This window comes from Capricornis sumatraensis, chromosome 1, assembly GCF_032405125.1.
Source record: "Capricornis sumatraensis isolate serow.1 chromosome 1, serow.2, whole genome shotgun sequence".
Classification (NCBI taxonomy): domain Eukaryota; kingdom Metazoa; phylum Chordata; class Mammalia; order Artiodactyla; family Bovidae; genus Capricornis; species Capricornis sumatraensis.
The window spans coordinates 172,318,265-172,334,396 of record NC_091069.1 but is presented as its reverse complement, the minus strand read 5'-3'; the positions used below and the strand labels follow the sequence as shown (position 1 = coordinate 172,334,396).

The 16,132-nt window shown below is 37.9% G+C and overlaps 1 protein-coding gene across 2 annotated transcripts in view; it reads right to left on the bottom strand.

Moving 5' to 3' along the window:
- Positions 1-3,637: 3,637 nt before the first annotated feature.
- The window catches only part of STXBP5L (syntaxin binding protein 5L), a 323,261-nt gene continuing 310,766 nt past the window's right edge, over positions 3,638-16,132 (bottom strand). For both annotated transcript variants that reach the window (XM_068974295.1, XM_068974303.1), the window contains 5 exons: positions 14,914-15,274; positions 10,817-10,982; positions 8,405-8,516; positions 4,235-4,455; positions 3,638-3,679 (listed from right to left, as the gene is read on the bottom strand). In XM_068974295.1, the coding sequence (XP_068830396.1) occupies positions 3,638-3,679; positions 4,235-4,455; positions 8,405-8,516; positions 10,817-10,982; positions 14,914-15,274 (902 nt within the window). The remainder of the gene's footprint in view (positions 3,680-4,234; positions 4,456-8,404; positions 8,517-10,816; positions 10,983-14,913; positions 15,275-16,132) is intronic.

Genomic DNA, 16,132 nt, shown 5'->3' with positions numbered 1-16,132 from the left:
TTAGAACTATCTTGGAGGCTTTCAGAAGTACTGATGTTTGGTTTCCACTCGGAAAGATTTGGGTGTAACTGGGAATTTTAGAAGCTCCTTAGGTGATTCTTATGCACAGCCAAAGTTGAGAATCACTTCCCTACATAAGTGTTTGAATAGACCAGCTGTGCTTCAGTTCTCCATCAAAGCTGCTTCTACTTCACTCTGGCTCCCATGTCCCTCTCTGCCTGAGCCTGCCTGTACTAAGTTGGTACTTCCTCTTCTTCCCCAAGTCAGACCATTCCTGTTTTGCATTTTGTCCTTTCAGGGCTATGTTGTCTGCACATATATACAATAAACTTCTACAACCATGCTCCCTACAATAGTGCAGTCCAATTATGTGACTTACTGGCATGTATTTGTGACATCTGGAGCAGTGCGTCTATGAAACAGTAACTGCTCAGAAGTGGGGTTGGGGCAACAGAGGACAGAGGTGAAGAAGCTGCGAAACTACCATGTTTCTCCTGATGCAAAGAGCAAGACCTGGCAGGAATGTTGACTCGCTTTGGCATTGCCCTCTCTGAACAAAGGTGATCAAGTTACGGTGTCTTCCCACAAGGACAAACTATAATCATACAGATAAACTCCTGGGTTGTCCCAATGATCCTAACCCAATGAAGATTTTTAGTTTACTCTTGTTAATCTCCTTCAGCCAACCTTGGACATAATCTTTATTTTCCTTTTCCTTTCTCAAAGCCATGGTAACCTCTTAATGCAGGTAACAGACATATGGTTCACATTTTTATAAAAGGACTCCAACAGTAAACTTTTTCCTTTATAATCCCTTAGTATCTTTGAGTAGTAGAGACACTGGATTCTGAGAATTTGAGAATCATTCGAGAGCTATATGAAAGGTTTGAAAAATTATCTTTATGACTATCAGAAAACATCTCACTCAGTTCTGTCACCATCCTTCCAAAGTTAGTCAGACAATGACCCTGATGATGACTAGGGCACTAAGTCTGGGTCTCAGTGAAGTGTAGGAAGCAGAGCTGATAGTACTGCTTTTTGCATGGGATTAAAATAAATGATCAATCAGTCATCCATCCCTCCAAACTCCAGGGTTAAGATAATTTATCGATAGGGATTATTGCTGGCATTATTAGAACCAGAAAAACATATACTTTCAATTTTTCATGATGAATTATAATGCTAAAGGCCTATTTCTCTCCTGGGACACTAAGAAAGGCTTCTCTCTTTAGGGAGTCATAAGGAGATAAGGTCAACTTATAGAGACTGCAAGCCTTATCTTCTGATATCACCTTAAGCAGACAAAACATAATTTAATGACAACTAAGGCTCAGAGTCATTTTCTCTATCATTGTTCAAGTTACTAGGAGTATTTTTCTTATGTTTCAAGGTAAAGGCAAGACAGTTAAATAGTAGAGAAGAGAGATGTAAAGTATTCCATGCATCAACAGTAGTTGTTTTCCAAAGATGATGGTGATGATTAGGTGGTGGTAGTAGTATGTATGTGTGTGTCTGTGCGCGCGTGTGCTAAGGTCAATACAACAGAACAGAAATGTTCAAAGAGAAAAATCACGTCCATATCACATTCTTGTTATTGCTATCTCTTTGAATTATAAAAATAATTTTGATACAGTAAAACCTCATTAATTTGTATTCCACTAATCACAAGTTTGTGGGATGAAGTTACCCTTACATTAAGAAAGGGTTTATAAAAACTATATTGAAAGACAAAAAGAACCTCTTTTCAAGCATTTCAGAAGCACCTTACTTCTAATTGATGTGCCAGTTATAAACTTTTGGTCTATTCATTAAGGTCAGAATTTTAAGCACTTCTGTGAAATGCTATTTTGTCTTTTCTGGTTTTTTTTTTTTTTTGGTATGCTTTAAAATATTCTGTATTTGTTTTCTTTCTCAAAATTAATTTGCTCTTGTCAAAATTACTGAGAACATTAAAGAAATGCCTCTTAAAACAAATTCACCAGAAGTTTAAAAACTAAAAAAAAAAACCCAAATACTATTTTTGGCTAATAAAAGATCCTGGACTTAAGGAAAATGGAGAATTCTGAAGAAACACAATGTAAGTCTAGTAAGACCCTGATTAACCAAAATTCAATGAGCCGAACCCATTAATTTTCTTTGAAAAGATTCTTTTTGAAAGAAAAACATACATATTATTGGATGGGTCCCAGAATCTGCATTTCCTATGACCTGACTTCCAGAATCATGTTAAATAATGGTAGCAGGTGTCTTGTCTTGTTGGCCTCAACTACTTCTTTGTTCTGATAGATATCTTTTATCATATTAAGGATATTCTTTCTTCCACTTTTAGAAGAGTTCTTGATAAGGAATAGGTGTTTGGTATCTGTTGACATAATCCTGTAGCTTATGTTATTTAGCCAATTGAGTGACAAAAGTATTGATTTTGTATCATTACACTCTCTATGTGTTTCTGTCATCCATAGTGGTGACTAAACCCAAGATAGCAAAAACACCACCACATTTTATAACCTGGTAATAAATATTGAACCAAAAAGCAATTTCTAATGAAAGCCCTTGTTAATCAGAAATGTCAGAATCCCTTTCCTAAAACATTAACTGAGGTTTTACTGAATCAGACTAGAGAATGACCAGTTTGGTCTGTGAGTATCAGGCTGCAAGAGCACCTTTGAATTGAAGACCCCACAGGGACTAAACAGTAATATACTGTGTAATCGGCAGACAAGGATACAAATGGAACATTAAAAATATATCACTTTAGAAACTGAAACCAGAGTGTGTGAAATCAGTTCTCAAAGCTAACTGCATTGTTCTTGTGAGTCTAGTTTCCCCAAACCTATTGTCAACTCCCCTGCAGAGTATAAGCCAAGCTGAAAAAATACAGGGTGACCCAACCCTGCATTGGTTGTGACTAAAAATAGCAACTTGTTCTGAAGGTGATGGAAATAATTGTGTTAGGAATACTGGCCATATTTGATTATGATTGAGAACTGTGAATAATGTAAAATATTTTATGGAGAGAAAACAATGTTAATCAGACTCTTGACATAAGAATTAAATAATGTCCTAGTATATAATGAAAGTTAGAGATGACAAGAAAACTCTGATTTTGTTTGCTTTGTCAGCTGGGTATCGCAAATGTACTTGAAATGCACTTATATCTTCTAACAGATTTTTTTTTAATTGTCAGGTGTGGCCCAATTTATAAAAATAGTTTACCATAAATCTTTTTTTTCTTCTGTCACAACATGCTTTTTTCTTTTCCTCTTAAGATGTTAATTTATCATGCATTTTGTTTCATTAAGTGCATTAATGCTTTTTGTTTGTACAGGATTTTTTCAAATCAAAAGGACTCCCCGTAGTTCCTAAATGTAAATCCTTAGCAAACGACATGCCAAGATGATAGCTCCATTCCATGTGGGAAAAGGCAAATTCAGCCATATCTTGGGATTTTAACCAGGATTCCAGCCTTGGATTGTACAATGTCTCTGATAAGTCTCCCTTATGATAAATTCAGATGGACTGTAATGGAACATTCTGTAGAAGAAACTGGCTTCTAGCAGTTGAATATTGATGCTGGGAATAAATTTGGTTTCCCTGAATAATGGTTTCTTAAAGCAGTCATAACTTCTTTTGAAGTTTAGAATTGGTACCATTTCTTATCCTTATATTTCAGCATTAACTGCAAAGAAAAAATAGTCACATAAGATGTTAAAAAATATTTAAAAGTGCTAATCGAAGCTCATGTTGAGCACATCATACATACCAAAACCTCAAAACTTCTAAAATGACCTTTATATTGTGAAATAAACTACAGATAGATATTTTTACAAACCAGTCAAGCTCTAAAGATTTGCCTGACAGGAAATGATTTTTAATGATTGAGACAAAAAGGAATGTGTGAATTCAGCCTCTGCTGCCCCTCACACCTTCTTGAGGGGGGATCGTATAATAAACTTAAGTACCTCTGATACACCCAGTGTATCAGAACCAATAGATACTTTTCTTTAAAGCCATCCTCTAAGGTAAAGAAATATTAATATAATACTTTTTATAAAAGCACTTTTTTCCTCCCCAATCCAAGGAGAATTATAATACATACAGCAAGGTCCCAGTTACCTTGGCTCTCACACATGATTGCTTAGAGTGTCATCTCTGTTTAGGCTCTCTTATACAGAACCTAAATGTTTAAAGTTATTACTGGATGAAGATGCCTATATTTACATAGGCAGCTTACCTCGTGTGCATGTTTGGAAAATGCCTCTGCACTGGTCATCATGCCTGCAGTTTTCTCTTCCAGCTCTCCTAGCCTCTGTCCTCTCTCATCAAGTGCGATCCGTGCACGAGTCAGCTCTCCCATCACCCCTCCGGCAGCACCTTTCATCCCTTCTATACCACCTGGTCCAGGAATGTGCTGTGCGAGGCTGCGTGATGCTTTTCCTGCGGAAGCTTCCCCAACTGGGAGTTCAAGCAATAGCAATTTAAAACACTTTTTCAGTAATTCAAGTAAGTATAGTCAGGCTTATGACCAAACAAAGTACTTATATTGAATTTTATTGTCATAATTCTCACGGAGAAACATATTTGTTCCTGGAGGAGGGGGTTTAAGATGGCGGAGGAATAGGACGGGAAGACCACTTTCTCCCTCACAAATTCCTCGAAACATATTTGTTCCTATCATAGATATATATGTATTTGGAGATGTTAGCATTTACCCAAGAAAAATGCCTATGAACGAGACCGAGATATTGTTACCATATGTTTTATTGTGTATATGGGGGAGGGGTTCATACAGTATGACATAATTGCAGTTCCTGACATTACTACATTGGTATGCTCACAATTTTATTGTGACCTCATATTTAACTCATATTAGTGTCTGTTCCAAACTCAGGCCTGATGATTTATTTAAATTTCTGCCCAGCTGGGCATCCCAAATCGTCTGTGTTCATCTTCCTATCAGCCTTTGTAGCCCTCAGTAGTTTTTTTTTTGTGTGTTTTTTTTTAATCTGAGTGTGTGTGTGTGTGTTTGTGTGCCTGTGTAAATATAGAGAATGGGGTATATATGCATTACGGGCATTAATACACATACGTTGAAACTTTATTACTTTATAAAAGATTAAAAATTTCACCATCATTTATAAAACTCAGTTTTACTTCATTTGAATGAAGTACCTTTGAGAAAGATATACCCATTTGAATGCAGAGTTCCAAAGAACTGCAAGGAGAGATAAGAAAGCCTTCCTCAGTGATCAATGCAAAGAAATAGAGGAAAACAATAGAATGGGAAAGACTAGAAATCTCTTCAAGAAAATTAAAGATACCAAGAGAACATTTTATGCAAAGATGGGCACCGTAAAGGACAGAAATGGTATGGACCTGACAGAAGCAGAAGATATTAAGAAGAGGTGGCAAGAATACACAGAAGGACTGTACAAAAAAGATCTTCACGACCCAATCATGATGGTGTGATCACTCACCTAGAGCCAGACATCCTGGAATGTGAAGTCAAGAGGGCCTTCAGAAGCACAACTAAGAACAAAGCTAGTGGAGGTGATGGAATTCCAGTTGAGCTCTTTCAAATCCTGAAAGATGATGCTGTGAAAGTGCTGCACTCAATAGGTCAACAAATTTGGAAAACTCAGCAGTAGCCACAGGACTGGAAAACGTCAGTTTTCATTCCAATCCCCAAAAAAAGGCAATGCCAAACAATGCTCAAACTGCCACACAATTACACTCATCTCACATGCTAGTAAAATAATGCTCAAAATTCTCCAAGCCAGAGTTCAGCAATACATGAACTGTGAACTTCCTGATGTTCAAGCTGGTTTTAGAAAAGGCAGAGGAACCAGAGATCAAATTGCCAACATCCGCTGGATCATGGAAAAAGCAAGAGAGTTCCAGAAAATCATCTATTTCTGCTTTATTGACTATGCCACAGCCTTTGACTGTGTGGATCACAATCAACTGTGGAAAATTCTGAAAGAGATGGGAATACCAGACCACCTGACCTGCCTCTTGACAAACCTGTATGCAGGTCAGGAAGCAACAGTTAGAACTGGACATGGAACAACAGACTCCTTTTCCTGGTATGTCAACGCTGTATATTGTCACCCTGCTTATTTAACTTCTATGCCGAGTACATCATGAGAAACGCTGGGCTGGATGAAGCACAGGCTGGAATCAAGATTGCCAGAAGAAATATCAATAACCTCAGATATGCAGATAACACCACCCTTATGGCAGAAAGCACAGAAGAACTCAAGAGCCTCTTGATGAAAGTGAAAGAGGAGAGTGAAAAAGTTGGCTTAAAGGTCAACATTCAGAAAACTAAGATCATGGCATCCGGTCCCATCACTTCATGGCAAATAGATGGGGAAACAGTGGCTAACTTTATTTTTTGGACGCCAAAATCACTGCAGATGGGTGACGGCAGCCATGAAATTAAAAGATGCTTACTCCTTAGAAGGAAAGTTATGACCAAACTAGATAGCATATTAAAAAGCAGAAACATTACTTTGCCAACAAAGGTCCGTCTAGCCAAGGCTGTGGTTTTTCCACTAGTCATGTATGGATGTGAGAGTTGGACTGTGAAGAAAGCTAAGCACCGAAGAATTGATGCTTTTGAACTGTGGTGTTGGAAGACTCTTGAGAGCCCCTTGGACTGCAGGGAGATCCGACCTGTCCATCCTAAGAGATCAGTCCTGGGTGTTCTTTGGAAGGACTGATGCTGAAGCTGAAACTCCAGTACTTTGGCCACCTCATGTGAAGAGTTGACTCATTGGAAAAGACTCTGATGCTGGGAGGGCTTGGGGGCAGGAGGAGAAGGGGATGACAGAGGATGAGATGGCTGGATGGCATCACCGACTCGATGGACGTGCGTTTGAGTGAACTCCGGGAGTTGGTGATGGACAGGGAGGCCTGGTGTGCTGTGATTCATGGGGTCACAAAGAGTGACATGACTGAGTGACTGGACTGAACTGAACTGAACTTTTAAAAATTGAAAAATAGCTATCTTGATAAAAATTTAGTGAGCAGTCCCAAGGATGTAACATTAGGAGTGGAATCTAGATTAAGTTTCCTAAAATAAGAGCTTTATTGAGATATAATTCATAAAATTCATAGCCGCTGCCACCCCACCCCCATCACCACCACCACCACCTCTCGCCTTTTTAAAAAAGTTTTCTGCCTGCGGTGCATAGCTTGTGGGATATTAGGTCCAGACCAGGGATCAAACCCTGGCAATAGCAGTGAAAGCACCTAGGCCTAACCATTGTACCTCCAGGGAATTCCTCAGTTCACCCTTCGTAAGTGTACAGTTAAGTAGTGTTTAACTGATTCTCAGACTTGTGCAACTATCACCACTATCTAATTTTAGAACATTTTCATCACCACCCAAAGAAATTCTGTACCCATTAGTCCCTCCTTGCCCTGTTCCCTGGCAACTACTGACTTTCTGTCTCTATGGATTTGTCTATTCTGAACATTATGTACAAAAGGAATAATACAATATGTGGCCTTTTTTGTCTTCCTTCTTTAATTTAGCATGATGCTTTCAAGGGTAATCCATGTTTGCTGCTGCTGCTGCTAAGTTCCTTCCGACTGTGTGCGACCCCATAGCCTGCAGCCCACCAGGCTCCCCTGTCCCTGGGATTCTCCAGGCAAGAACACTGGAGTGGGTTGCCCTTTCCTTCTCCATTGCATGAAAGTGAAAAGTGAAAGTGAAGTCACTCAGTCGTGTCCAACTCGACCCCATGGACTGCAGCCCACCAGGCTCCTCTGTCCATGGGATTTTCCAGGCAAGAGTACTGGAGTGGGGTGCCATTGCCTTCTCTGAATCCATGTTTAGCAGGTATCAAATGTCATTACCTTTTATAGCTGGTCCATTTTATGGAAGCACTAGATATTTTGCATAGTTAAAAATTCAAGGAAAAAGGAGTTTTGACCTATAGAGACCACATAGTAGGTGAGAGAATCTGGAAAATCTTAATTTCTCTTTGAGAATGTTCCTTTTTACTGTGTTTTAATTATTATTCTTCAGAGTCTCTGGTAGATATTTTTTAAGTGATTTATTCTGTACCATTGGTAAACCCTGAATTCTGAATAAAGAACTTATTTCCTAGAAGTAGTTAAAGGCAGGCAGATTCAAAAACATTTTTTCAGATTTAAGTAACCAAGTGCCTTCACCTTGCCCTGCAGGTCTGATCTACCTGCAAATGACACATTTATTAGCTTACTGATTATTTGTATGAATTACATGTACTATTTTTGTTAAACTGTTTCTAAAACAAACTGACCAGTTATATTCATGTTTGGTAAACAAATAATTTTCATGGTATAGAAGCAAAGCCCTCATCTAGAAAGAGGTCTGTTTTTTGATACAGTTTGTAATCAGGAGTTTACTCACAGAGCTCTTCTCTGTCAAATGTTTGTCCACTTCCACCAAACAAGCCCTTGAGAAAGCCTCTGTTTTGAGCTTCTGGTGTCTCTATAGGAGTAAACAAATCTCCCAGCATGTCCTATATCAAATTTAAAGAAAAAAGCATTAGACTAAGAATAAATTAATAGATCAAAAGCTAACATGGTGGCATGTTAGAGCATGTCATGAAAAGGCTGAAAAGTCTCTTCTCCATATGTTTTTGTGGCAGTTTTTGCTTAGTTTCTAATTCCCTCTCTCTGGCACTTCTTCCTCCACCTTCTTCCTTTCCTCTCCTCCTCTAAGAACTGGCATCCTAAAATATTCACTTTTCTGACCTCTTGTCTTCTAATATTCACCCTAGGATTAATTTACAGATTAATCCTGATTACAGAATTCACTGGCTTTATTACACATACTAATCAGAATTTACATAGATATGCTCTGGTTATCTTTATTTTTAACTTGTTCTAACTTTTTTCTAACTTGCTATAAAATGTTTTAACTTACTTCGGTCTTTCTGTGTGTTAGTCACTCAGTTGAGTCCAAATCTTTGCGACCCCATTGAGCCTGCCAGGCTCCTCCATCCGTGGAGGAGCAAGAATCCTGGAGTGGGCTGCCATTTCCTTCTCCAGAGGATCTTCCCAACACAGGGATCGAACCCAGGTTTCCCGCATTGCGGGCAGACCACCACCATCTGAGCCACCAGGGAAGCCCTTGGTCTTTCTAAAGCAGATGAAAATTCGAGAACCATGGATTTGGAGGAACTTCAATCCAAAGTCAGATCTGCGAGCTAGTATCAGTTTGTGTGTGAACTTGCAGGATGACTGTTGTCATCTTCCCCTCTCATCTCTACTCCTAGACCCGTGCTTTTCCTCCCAAACCCCTTCTCTCTGGAAATAGCTACACCATGTACTTAGTTCCTCAACCCAGAAATACAGGAATAATTATTAATTCCTTCCTTTTCTTCACTCCTCTATCTAATAACCCTCCAATCCAACCGATCACAGTTTATAGTCATTGAATATGCTAATTTTCTCTATCACTGTTGGCTGTCTTATTTCAAGCCACTATTATTTCTGGCCTTAATTATTTAAAAAATAATGCCTCCAAATTGTTCTCCCTACTTTTAGCCTTAACTCTTCCAAACAAGCTGTCATACTGCAACCAGAATATTAGTTTTGATAAACAAATTTGCTAAACCTTTTCAGTGATTTCCTATTGCCCTGGGGGTAAATGCCAGATTTCTTAAGGTGCTTACAAGGTGTTCCAAGCTCTATTCTTGACTAAGTCTCCATCAGCACTCCTTCACTCTCTCCACTTCACAACTCTGTACTTTCTTAGCAGTTTCCTGAAACTTGGGGCTTTCACATGCCTCTGCTCTGTGAAGAATATTATTACCTTTCCCACCTCCAGCCATCTATTCCCTATGGACAGCTCCTGTTCATCCTTCACAACCTTTTTCTAACTACCCCTTCCCTTTTGCTCCATTAACCCAGTCCACTCTTAATGTCTCTCCAGCACTGGCAGAGCCATGTACAGACAACCATTTTCCAGAACATTGTGGTTATCTATTTCTCTCTCCTTCCACACTAGCAGGTAGGGACTTGTATCTTGTTTATGATTGTACTTCTACAGCCTAGCCAAGTACTAGGTATATAAAAAACTTAAGTATATGTTGAATAACATTTATTATCATTTATTTTTAAAACTTAGTATGTTCCAGGCACTCTTCTCAGTGCTTTACAGGAATTCTTTCTTAATTCTCACAGTAATGCTTCAAGGTAGAACATAAAAGTAGATTAAGTAAAATAGCCAAAGTTATACCAGTAGGCAAATGCAGCTTAAATAGTTCAGAGCTTATACTCTGAACCTCTATATTGTAATGAATTTTAGTTTTCTTTTCTCTAAAATAAGGGAGAGAAACCAATTAAATCCTTAGGATGTCTTTTAAAATTTTTGTGACATTTACTTATCCAAGATTAAATAAATTCTTTTATATTTATTTTGTCTCTAAACTCTGCTTACTGCTATGATCAAAGACAAATGCCCATTTCTAACCTATAGGATATATATTTATTTTGTATGGCCCACAATTAAGGTTTTTTTTTTTTTAAGTCTATTAACTCTGAATTGTAGGCAAAACAAACAATAAAATAAAGAGAACAACCACTGATGTATATGATCTCCACATTCTTCCCACATCCCCTTTTTTCTTATTTTTTTCCTATGTATATCTGGAACACACTAAAACTTCGTAGCATCACCAGGATGAACATATACTCAAAACATGTTCTAGGGCAGGCATGTTTATTGTCTAGCTTAATAATATTTGAGCTTTTAGACCTCTCTCTCATTCTCTTTTTTACAACTACGTTCAATGCTTATTCATAAATGACCTACCTGTAGATTATCACACATCTCTTGGCTGTATGTTAACCGCTGAATTTCAGTAGGAGAGACGAGGTATAACGCCTGTCCTTCATTGGTAAAACAAAATGTCCGTGCTATCCGCATGTCTGTCAGTGGCAAATAATTAACATCTAACATTGGGCGAAGACTAGGTAGGCTGAATGGAAAAAACCAAATCCACATTTCAATATCAAGTTGTTAGAAGCTTTTAATTTCTGTATATAAAATATAACAATCTTTACATAAAACAGTAATTTTAATACTACTATTTTATGGTTGTTTCTTTTTATCTTGAAGTCTCAATGGTAGTAAACTAGAACTTCATGTAAAATCATTTTCACAAAAAATTATGGTACAGTTCTATTTTAATCCACACAGATACTTAGCAGATGTCCTTGAAGGCTGGATTCAGTGCACTGGCCAGCAATTTCAAAATGCTTTGTGTAGAATTTCACAGGTTCCTACTGTTGTAATCTTTTATTATGGCAGAAACACTCTAACTAGAAAGTGGCTGCCTGCATACTTGCTCCATTGTCTCTTTTTAAGGCAAAATTCCTGGGTCTGAGGTTATACACTGATGTGTGTCTAGTTCACTATGCCTGGGAATGGAGTGGCTTTCCTCCCCATTCCTTTACTTCCTCTATGTACAGAAAATGAAAATCACCTATGACTTATGGCACCTATACTGAAGGGGTGATTAATGACTGGAACTGTTACAGAATTAGTTATAAACAATAGATCAGAATTTGCACATCCAAATGAATACTACATCTCAGGTGTCTTACTGATTGGCTATTGTTCAGTCACTCAGTTGTTTCTGAATCTTTGCAAAACCTGTTGGACTGCAGCACGCCAGGCTCCCCTGACCTTCACTATCTCCTGGAGTTTGCTCAGACTCATGTCTGTTGAGTCGGTGATGCCATCCAACCATCTCATCCTGTCGCCTCCTCCTCCTGCCCTCAATCTTTCCCAGCATCAGCATCTTTTCCAATGAGTCAGCTCTTCCCATTGGATGGTCAAAATATTGTAGCTTCTGCTTCAGCATCAGTCCTTCCAGTCAATATTCAGCATTGATGTCCTTTAGGATTGCCTGTGTTGATATCCTGCTGTCCAAGGGACTCTCAAGAGTCCTCTCCAGCACCACAGTTCAAAAGCATCAATTCTAAGGCTCAGCCTTCTTTATGGTCCAACTTTCACATCTATACATGACTACTGGAAAAACCGTAGCTTTGACTATACAGACCTTTGTTAGCAAAGTGATGTCTCTGCTTTTTAATATACTGTCTAGATTTGTCATAACTTTTCTTCCAATGAGCAAGCATCTTTTAATTTCATAGCTGCAGTCATTGTCCACAGTGATTTTGGAGCCCAAGAAAATAAAATCTGCCACTGTTCCCATTTTTCCCCCATCTATTTTCCATGAAGTGATGGCACTGGGTGCTATGATCTTAGTTTTTTGAATGTTGAGTTTTAAGCTAGGTTTTTTATACTTTCCTCTTTCACCTTCATCAAAAGGCTCTTTAGTTCCTCTTCACTCTCTGCCAGTATCATCTGCATATCTGAGATTGTTGATATTTCTCCTCGCAGTCTTGATTCCAGCTTGTGCTTCATCCAGCGTGGCATTTCTCATGATGTACTCTGCATGTAAGCAGGGTGACAGTACACCGCCTTGACGTACTCCTTTCCCAATTTTGAACCAATCTGCTAGTTCATGTCTGGTTCTAACTGTTGCTTCTTGACCGGCATACAGGTTTCTCAGGAGGCAGGTAGGGTGGTCTGCTATTCCTGTCTTTTGAAGAATTTTCCACAGTTTGTTGTGATCCACATAGTCAAAGGCTTTAGAGTGGTCAGTGAAGCAGATCTTTTTCTGGAATTCTCACTATCACTGTCAAGCTAAAATCACTATCAAGCTAAAATTTCAATTGTGAAAACATGGTAATGTCTTTGAATTTAAAAGAAAAATTTTGAGTAACTAAATGTGAGCTTAGGGGAGTGTACACACAGGTTTGTTTTTTTTTTTTCCCCTTCTAAACTAAGGCGTGTCTAGGAGTTAAGTCATTATTTTCAAACAATACTGGAATGACCCTCTTCAGAAATCTCTAAAAAGAATTTGAGAAAAGAAATCAGGTAAAGAATAAGAAACATATAAGAGAATGAGCAGACTGTAAATGATTGTTTTTATTTTTATTTTTTCAAAACTGTCTCCACTAACTACCTCTCTTTGGCTTATAAGTCTACTCATGTCTCCCCTATTAAAGAAAATATAACAATAAAAACACTCTCAAAATCCCAGTTTTGCTCTTGAATTACTTTCCTATCTCTCATCTCTCTTTTTACCAAAATTTCCCGAAAGAACTCTGTCTCAGGAATTGGCAAACTTTATTTTTAAAGAGTCAGATAGTAAATAAAATGGTTTGTAGGCCATGTGGTCTCGGGTACAACTACTTAACTCTTGCCTGTTGTGTACACGCTCTTTCTTTTAGGCAATATATAAGCAAGTGGTGTGGTTGTATTCCCCAAACCTTTATGAACATTTGAGATGTGAATTTCATATACTTTCCACATATCATGAAATATTCATCTCTGCTTTTTTCAACAATTTGAAAAGGTAAAAACCATTCTTAGCATGCAGGCCTGTATACAGTGTCATATTGGGTTGGAAGGGTAGAGTGGATATTGCGTGGGCTGTAGTCTGTCAATCCCTGATCTGTGTCTCTGCCTTTCTTCTTGCCTCCCTTGAAATTCAGTCTTATCTTCACTGTGCTCCTAAGATTTGCTTTCTCAAATATCACCAACATCTACATCTAGTGGTTTTTTTGGCCCCAAATTCTTTGATCTTTCTGTTCTAAGTCTTGATCATCATTTTAGTAGTTGTCTGTCTTTTTTTGTTTTTTTAATACTCTTCTATCCCTTTCATGAAGTTATGTTACTGTGATCCTTTTTCTAGCTCTCTGATGACTGCTTCTCAATCTCCTTTGCTGGATTTTCTTTCTTTCTGCCACTATATAGATGTATTCATATGCATCCCCCTCCCTCAATTTTTGTCCCCAGATCAGTCTCTTTCTCCTCTTTTTTAATGCTATCTTCTTTGATGATTTCACTCACTGCCAAAACTTTCACTAATGCATTTACATAGATGATTTCCAGAGCTGAATCTTCCACCTCTATTTTTTAAGAGTCTAGACTGTAAATTGCTTGCTAAACTTATTCAAGCTGGCATATAAGCACCTCATATTCCAAGTATTCATTCTCAGACATATTTTCTCCAAATTCTCCTGACTTTCTTATCTATTAATGACATCACTATTATCCAAGTTCATGACAAAAAATTTTCACCTTTAAGTTCTCTTCTTACCCTGAGACTTAACGACTTCCATTTTCTTTTATGGTTTTACATTCAGAAAATTTCCCTCACATCTGGTTCTACCTAGCCATCAATATAGCTATGACTTCAGTTCAAAAGTCCACCCCAAACTCTTCCTCCATGTGTATTTCTTAATGTATAGCCTATAGCAGGTTAAAATAAAGGGATGATTTTTAGTATACTGTTCAGTGTTGATCTCACTTTTTCCTAGACTTGCAACCTCATTCAAATTTATTAACATGTAAAATAGAGGAAGCAGATAATACTTCATTTCTTATGTCCTAGAGAAGTTATAAGGATAAAATTAAGTTCTGTATAGAAAATTCTTGTGTGTACTATGAAACATAGTAAAGGTAACAGTTCATTTCTTTTCCTTGTGGTTTATTCATCTGCATATATCCTGTGCCTAGCATAGCATCTGGGAGATAGGTGCTCAATAAATGTTGAATGAATGTGTGAATGACTGGAGAATCACTCTTTCCTTAGATTCCTTGATGGCAGTTAACGTATATTTCATTCACAGTGCAAAGCATTTTTAGCAAACAAATAAAACCTAAAATAAACTCTCCTCAAATTGTTGAGCAATAAAACATTCACAAACATAATGAAACAATGATCTCAGGTTGCTTCTTAATTTATCTTGCATGTTACACATGTACTTTGTATAATTTTACCTTGTTTGCACTGTTATGATTACTAGATAATTTATAAAGACAGCACATACCTCATTATCATGATATGCCCATTGGCACAAAAGCATGCCAAGCAGGCGCTGTTACACATGACCACCACATCTGCTTGCAGTATAAAAGATGTTTCTGTGATGTTATGAACATAGAGGCAAGTCTGAGAAGGCAGTGAGAAGACTTTAGCTTGTTTCTCTGAGCAGATTATTGTGTACTGATGATCTCCTGTTTCTTGGGATGGAGACGGGCAGTTCATGACCAGTTTCCTTCTCCAAGATTTCTCATTTTCATCTATGTTGTTTGGATCCCTCCAAACTTCGTATGGTGGTTGCATTAACCCACCAGTTCGGTCCATACAGGAGAATGTTAGGACAGCTCCTTTCAATGAGAGGAATGTACCTATAAAAACAATTCCACATCACTGGCACATGAAATTCTTTCTAAAACAGGTGCTATTCATCTATGGGTGATAAATGTTTTCTTTTATATTATGGTAATTTATAGTGTCATAATATTGCCGTATTACACATAAATCAGTAGATTTGTAAATTTATCAGCTGCAATAACTTGGAATCATAACAGGTAAATGCTAAAAGGAGTCTAAGACATCAACTCATCAAATCCTTTCATTATATTAATAAAACAGATCCAGAAAGATGAGTTTTGGGCCAAGACACATAACAAATTAGTGACTGAGCCTGGACTGGAACTCAAGTTTCCTAATTCCTAATCCAGTATCATTTCACTATACTATACTGCTGCTGCTGCTGCTAAGTCACTTCAGTTGTGTCCAACTCTGTGCGACCCCATGGACGGCAGCCTACCAGACTCCCCAGTCCCTGGGATTCTCCAGGCAAGAATACTGGAGTGGGTTGCCATTTCCTTCTCCAATGCATGAAAGTGAAAGTGAAGTCGCTCAGTTGTGTCTGACTCCTAGCGACCCCATGGACTGCAGGCTACCAGGCTCCTCTGTCCATGGGATTTTCCAGGCAAGAGTACTGGAGTAGGCTGTCACTGCCTTCATTAAAATACTTTTATTTTTTTAAACAAATTTCAGAAAATTTATAAATTTACTGAATAACTTCAACTGAAAAGATAACCATGCCATCTGATTCCACTTCTTTATAGACTCATTCACTAGAAAATACTATTTTTCTTCTGAAAATGAATACTCAGAATACTTCATGAAATTTAAATATCTAGTTCATGCTAGCAATTTTGATTGTAATTTTTAAAAAACAAACTGAATTTGGTGTT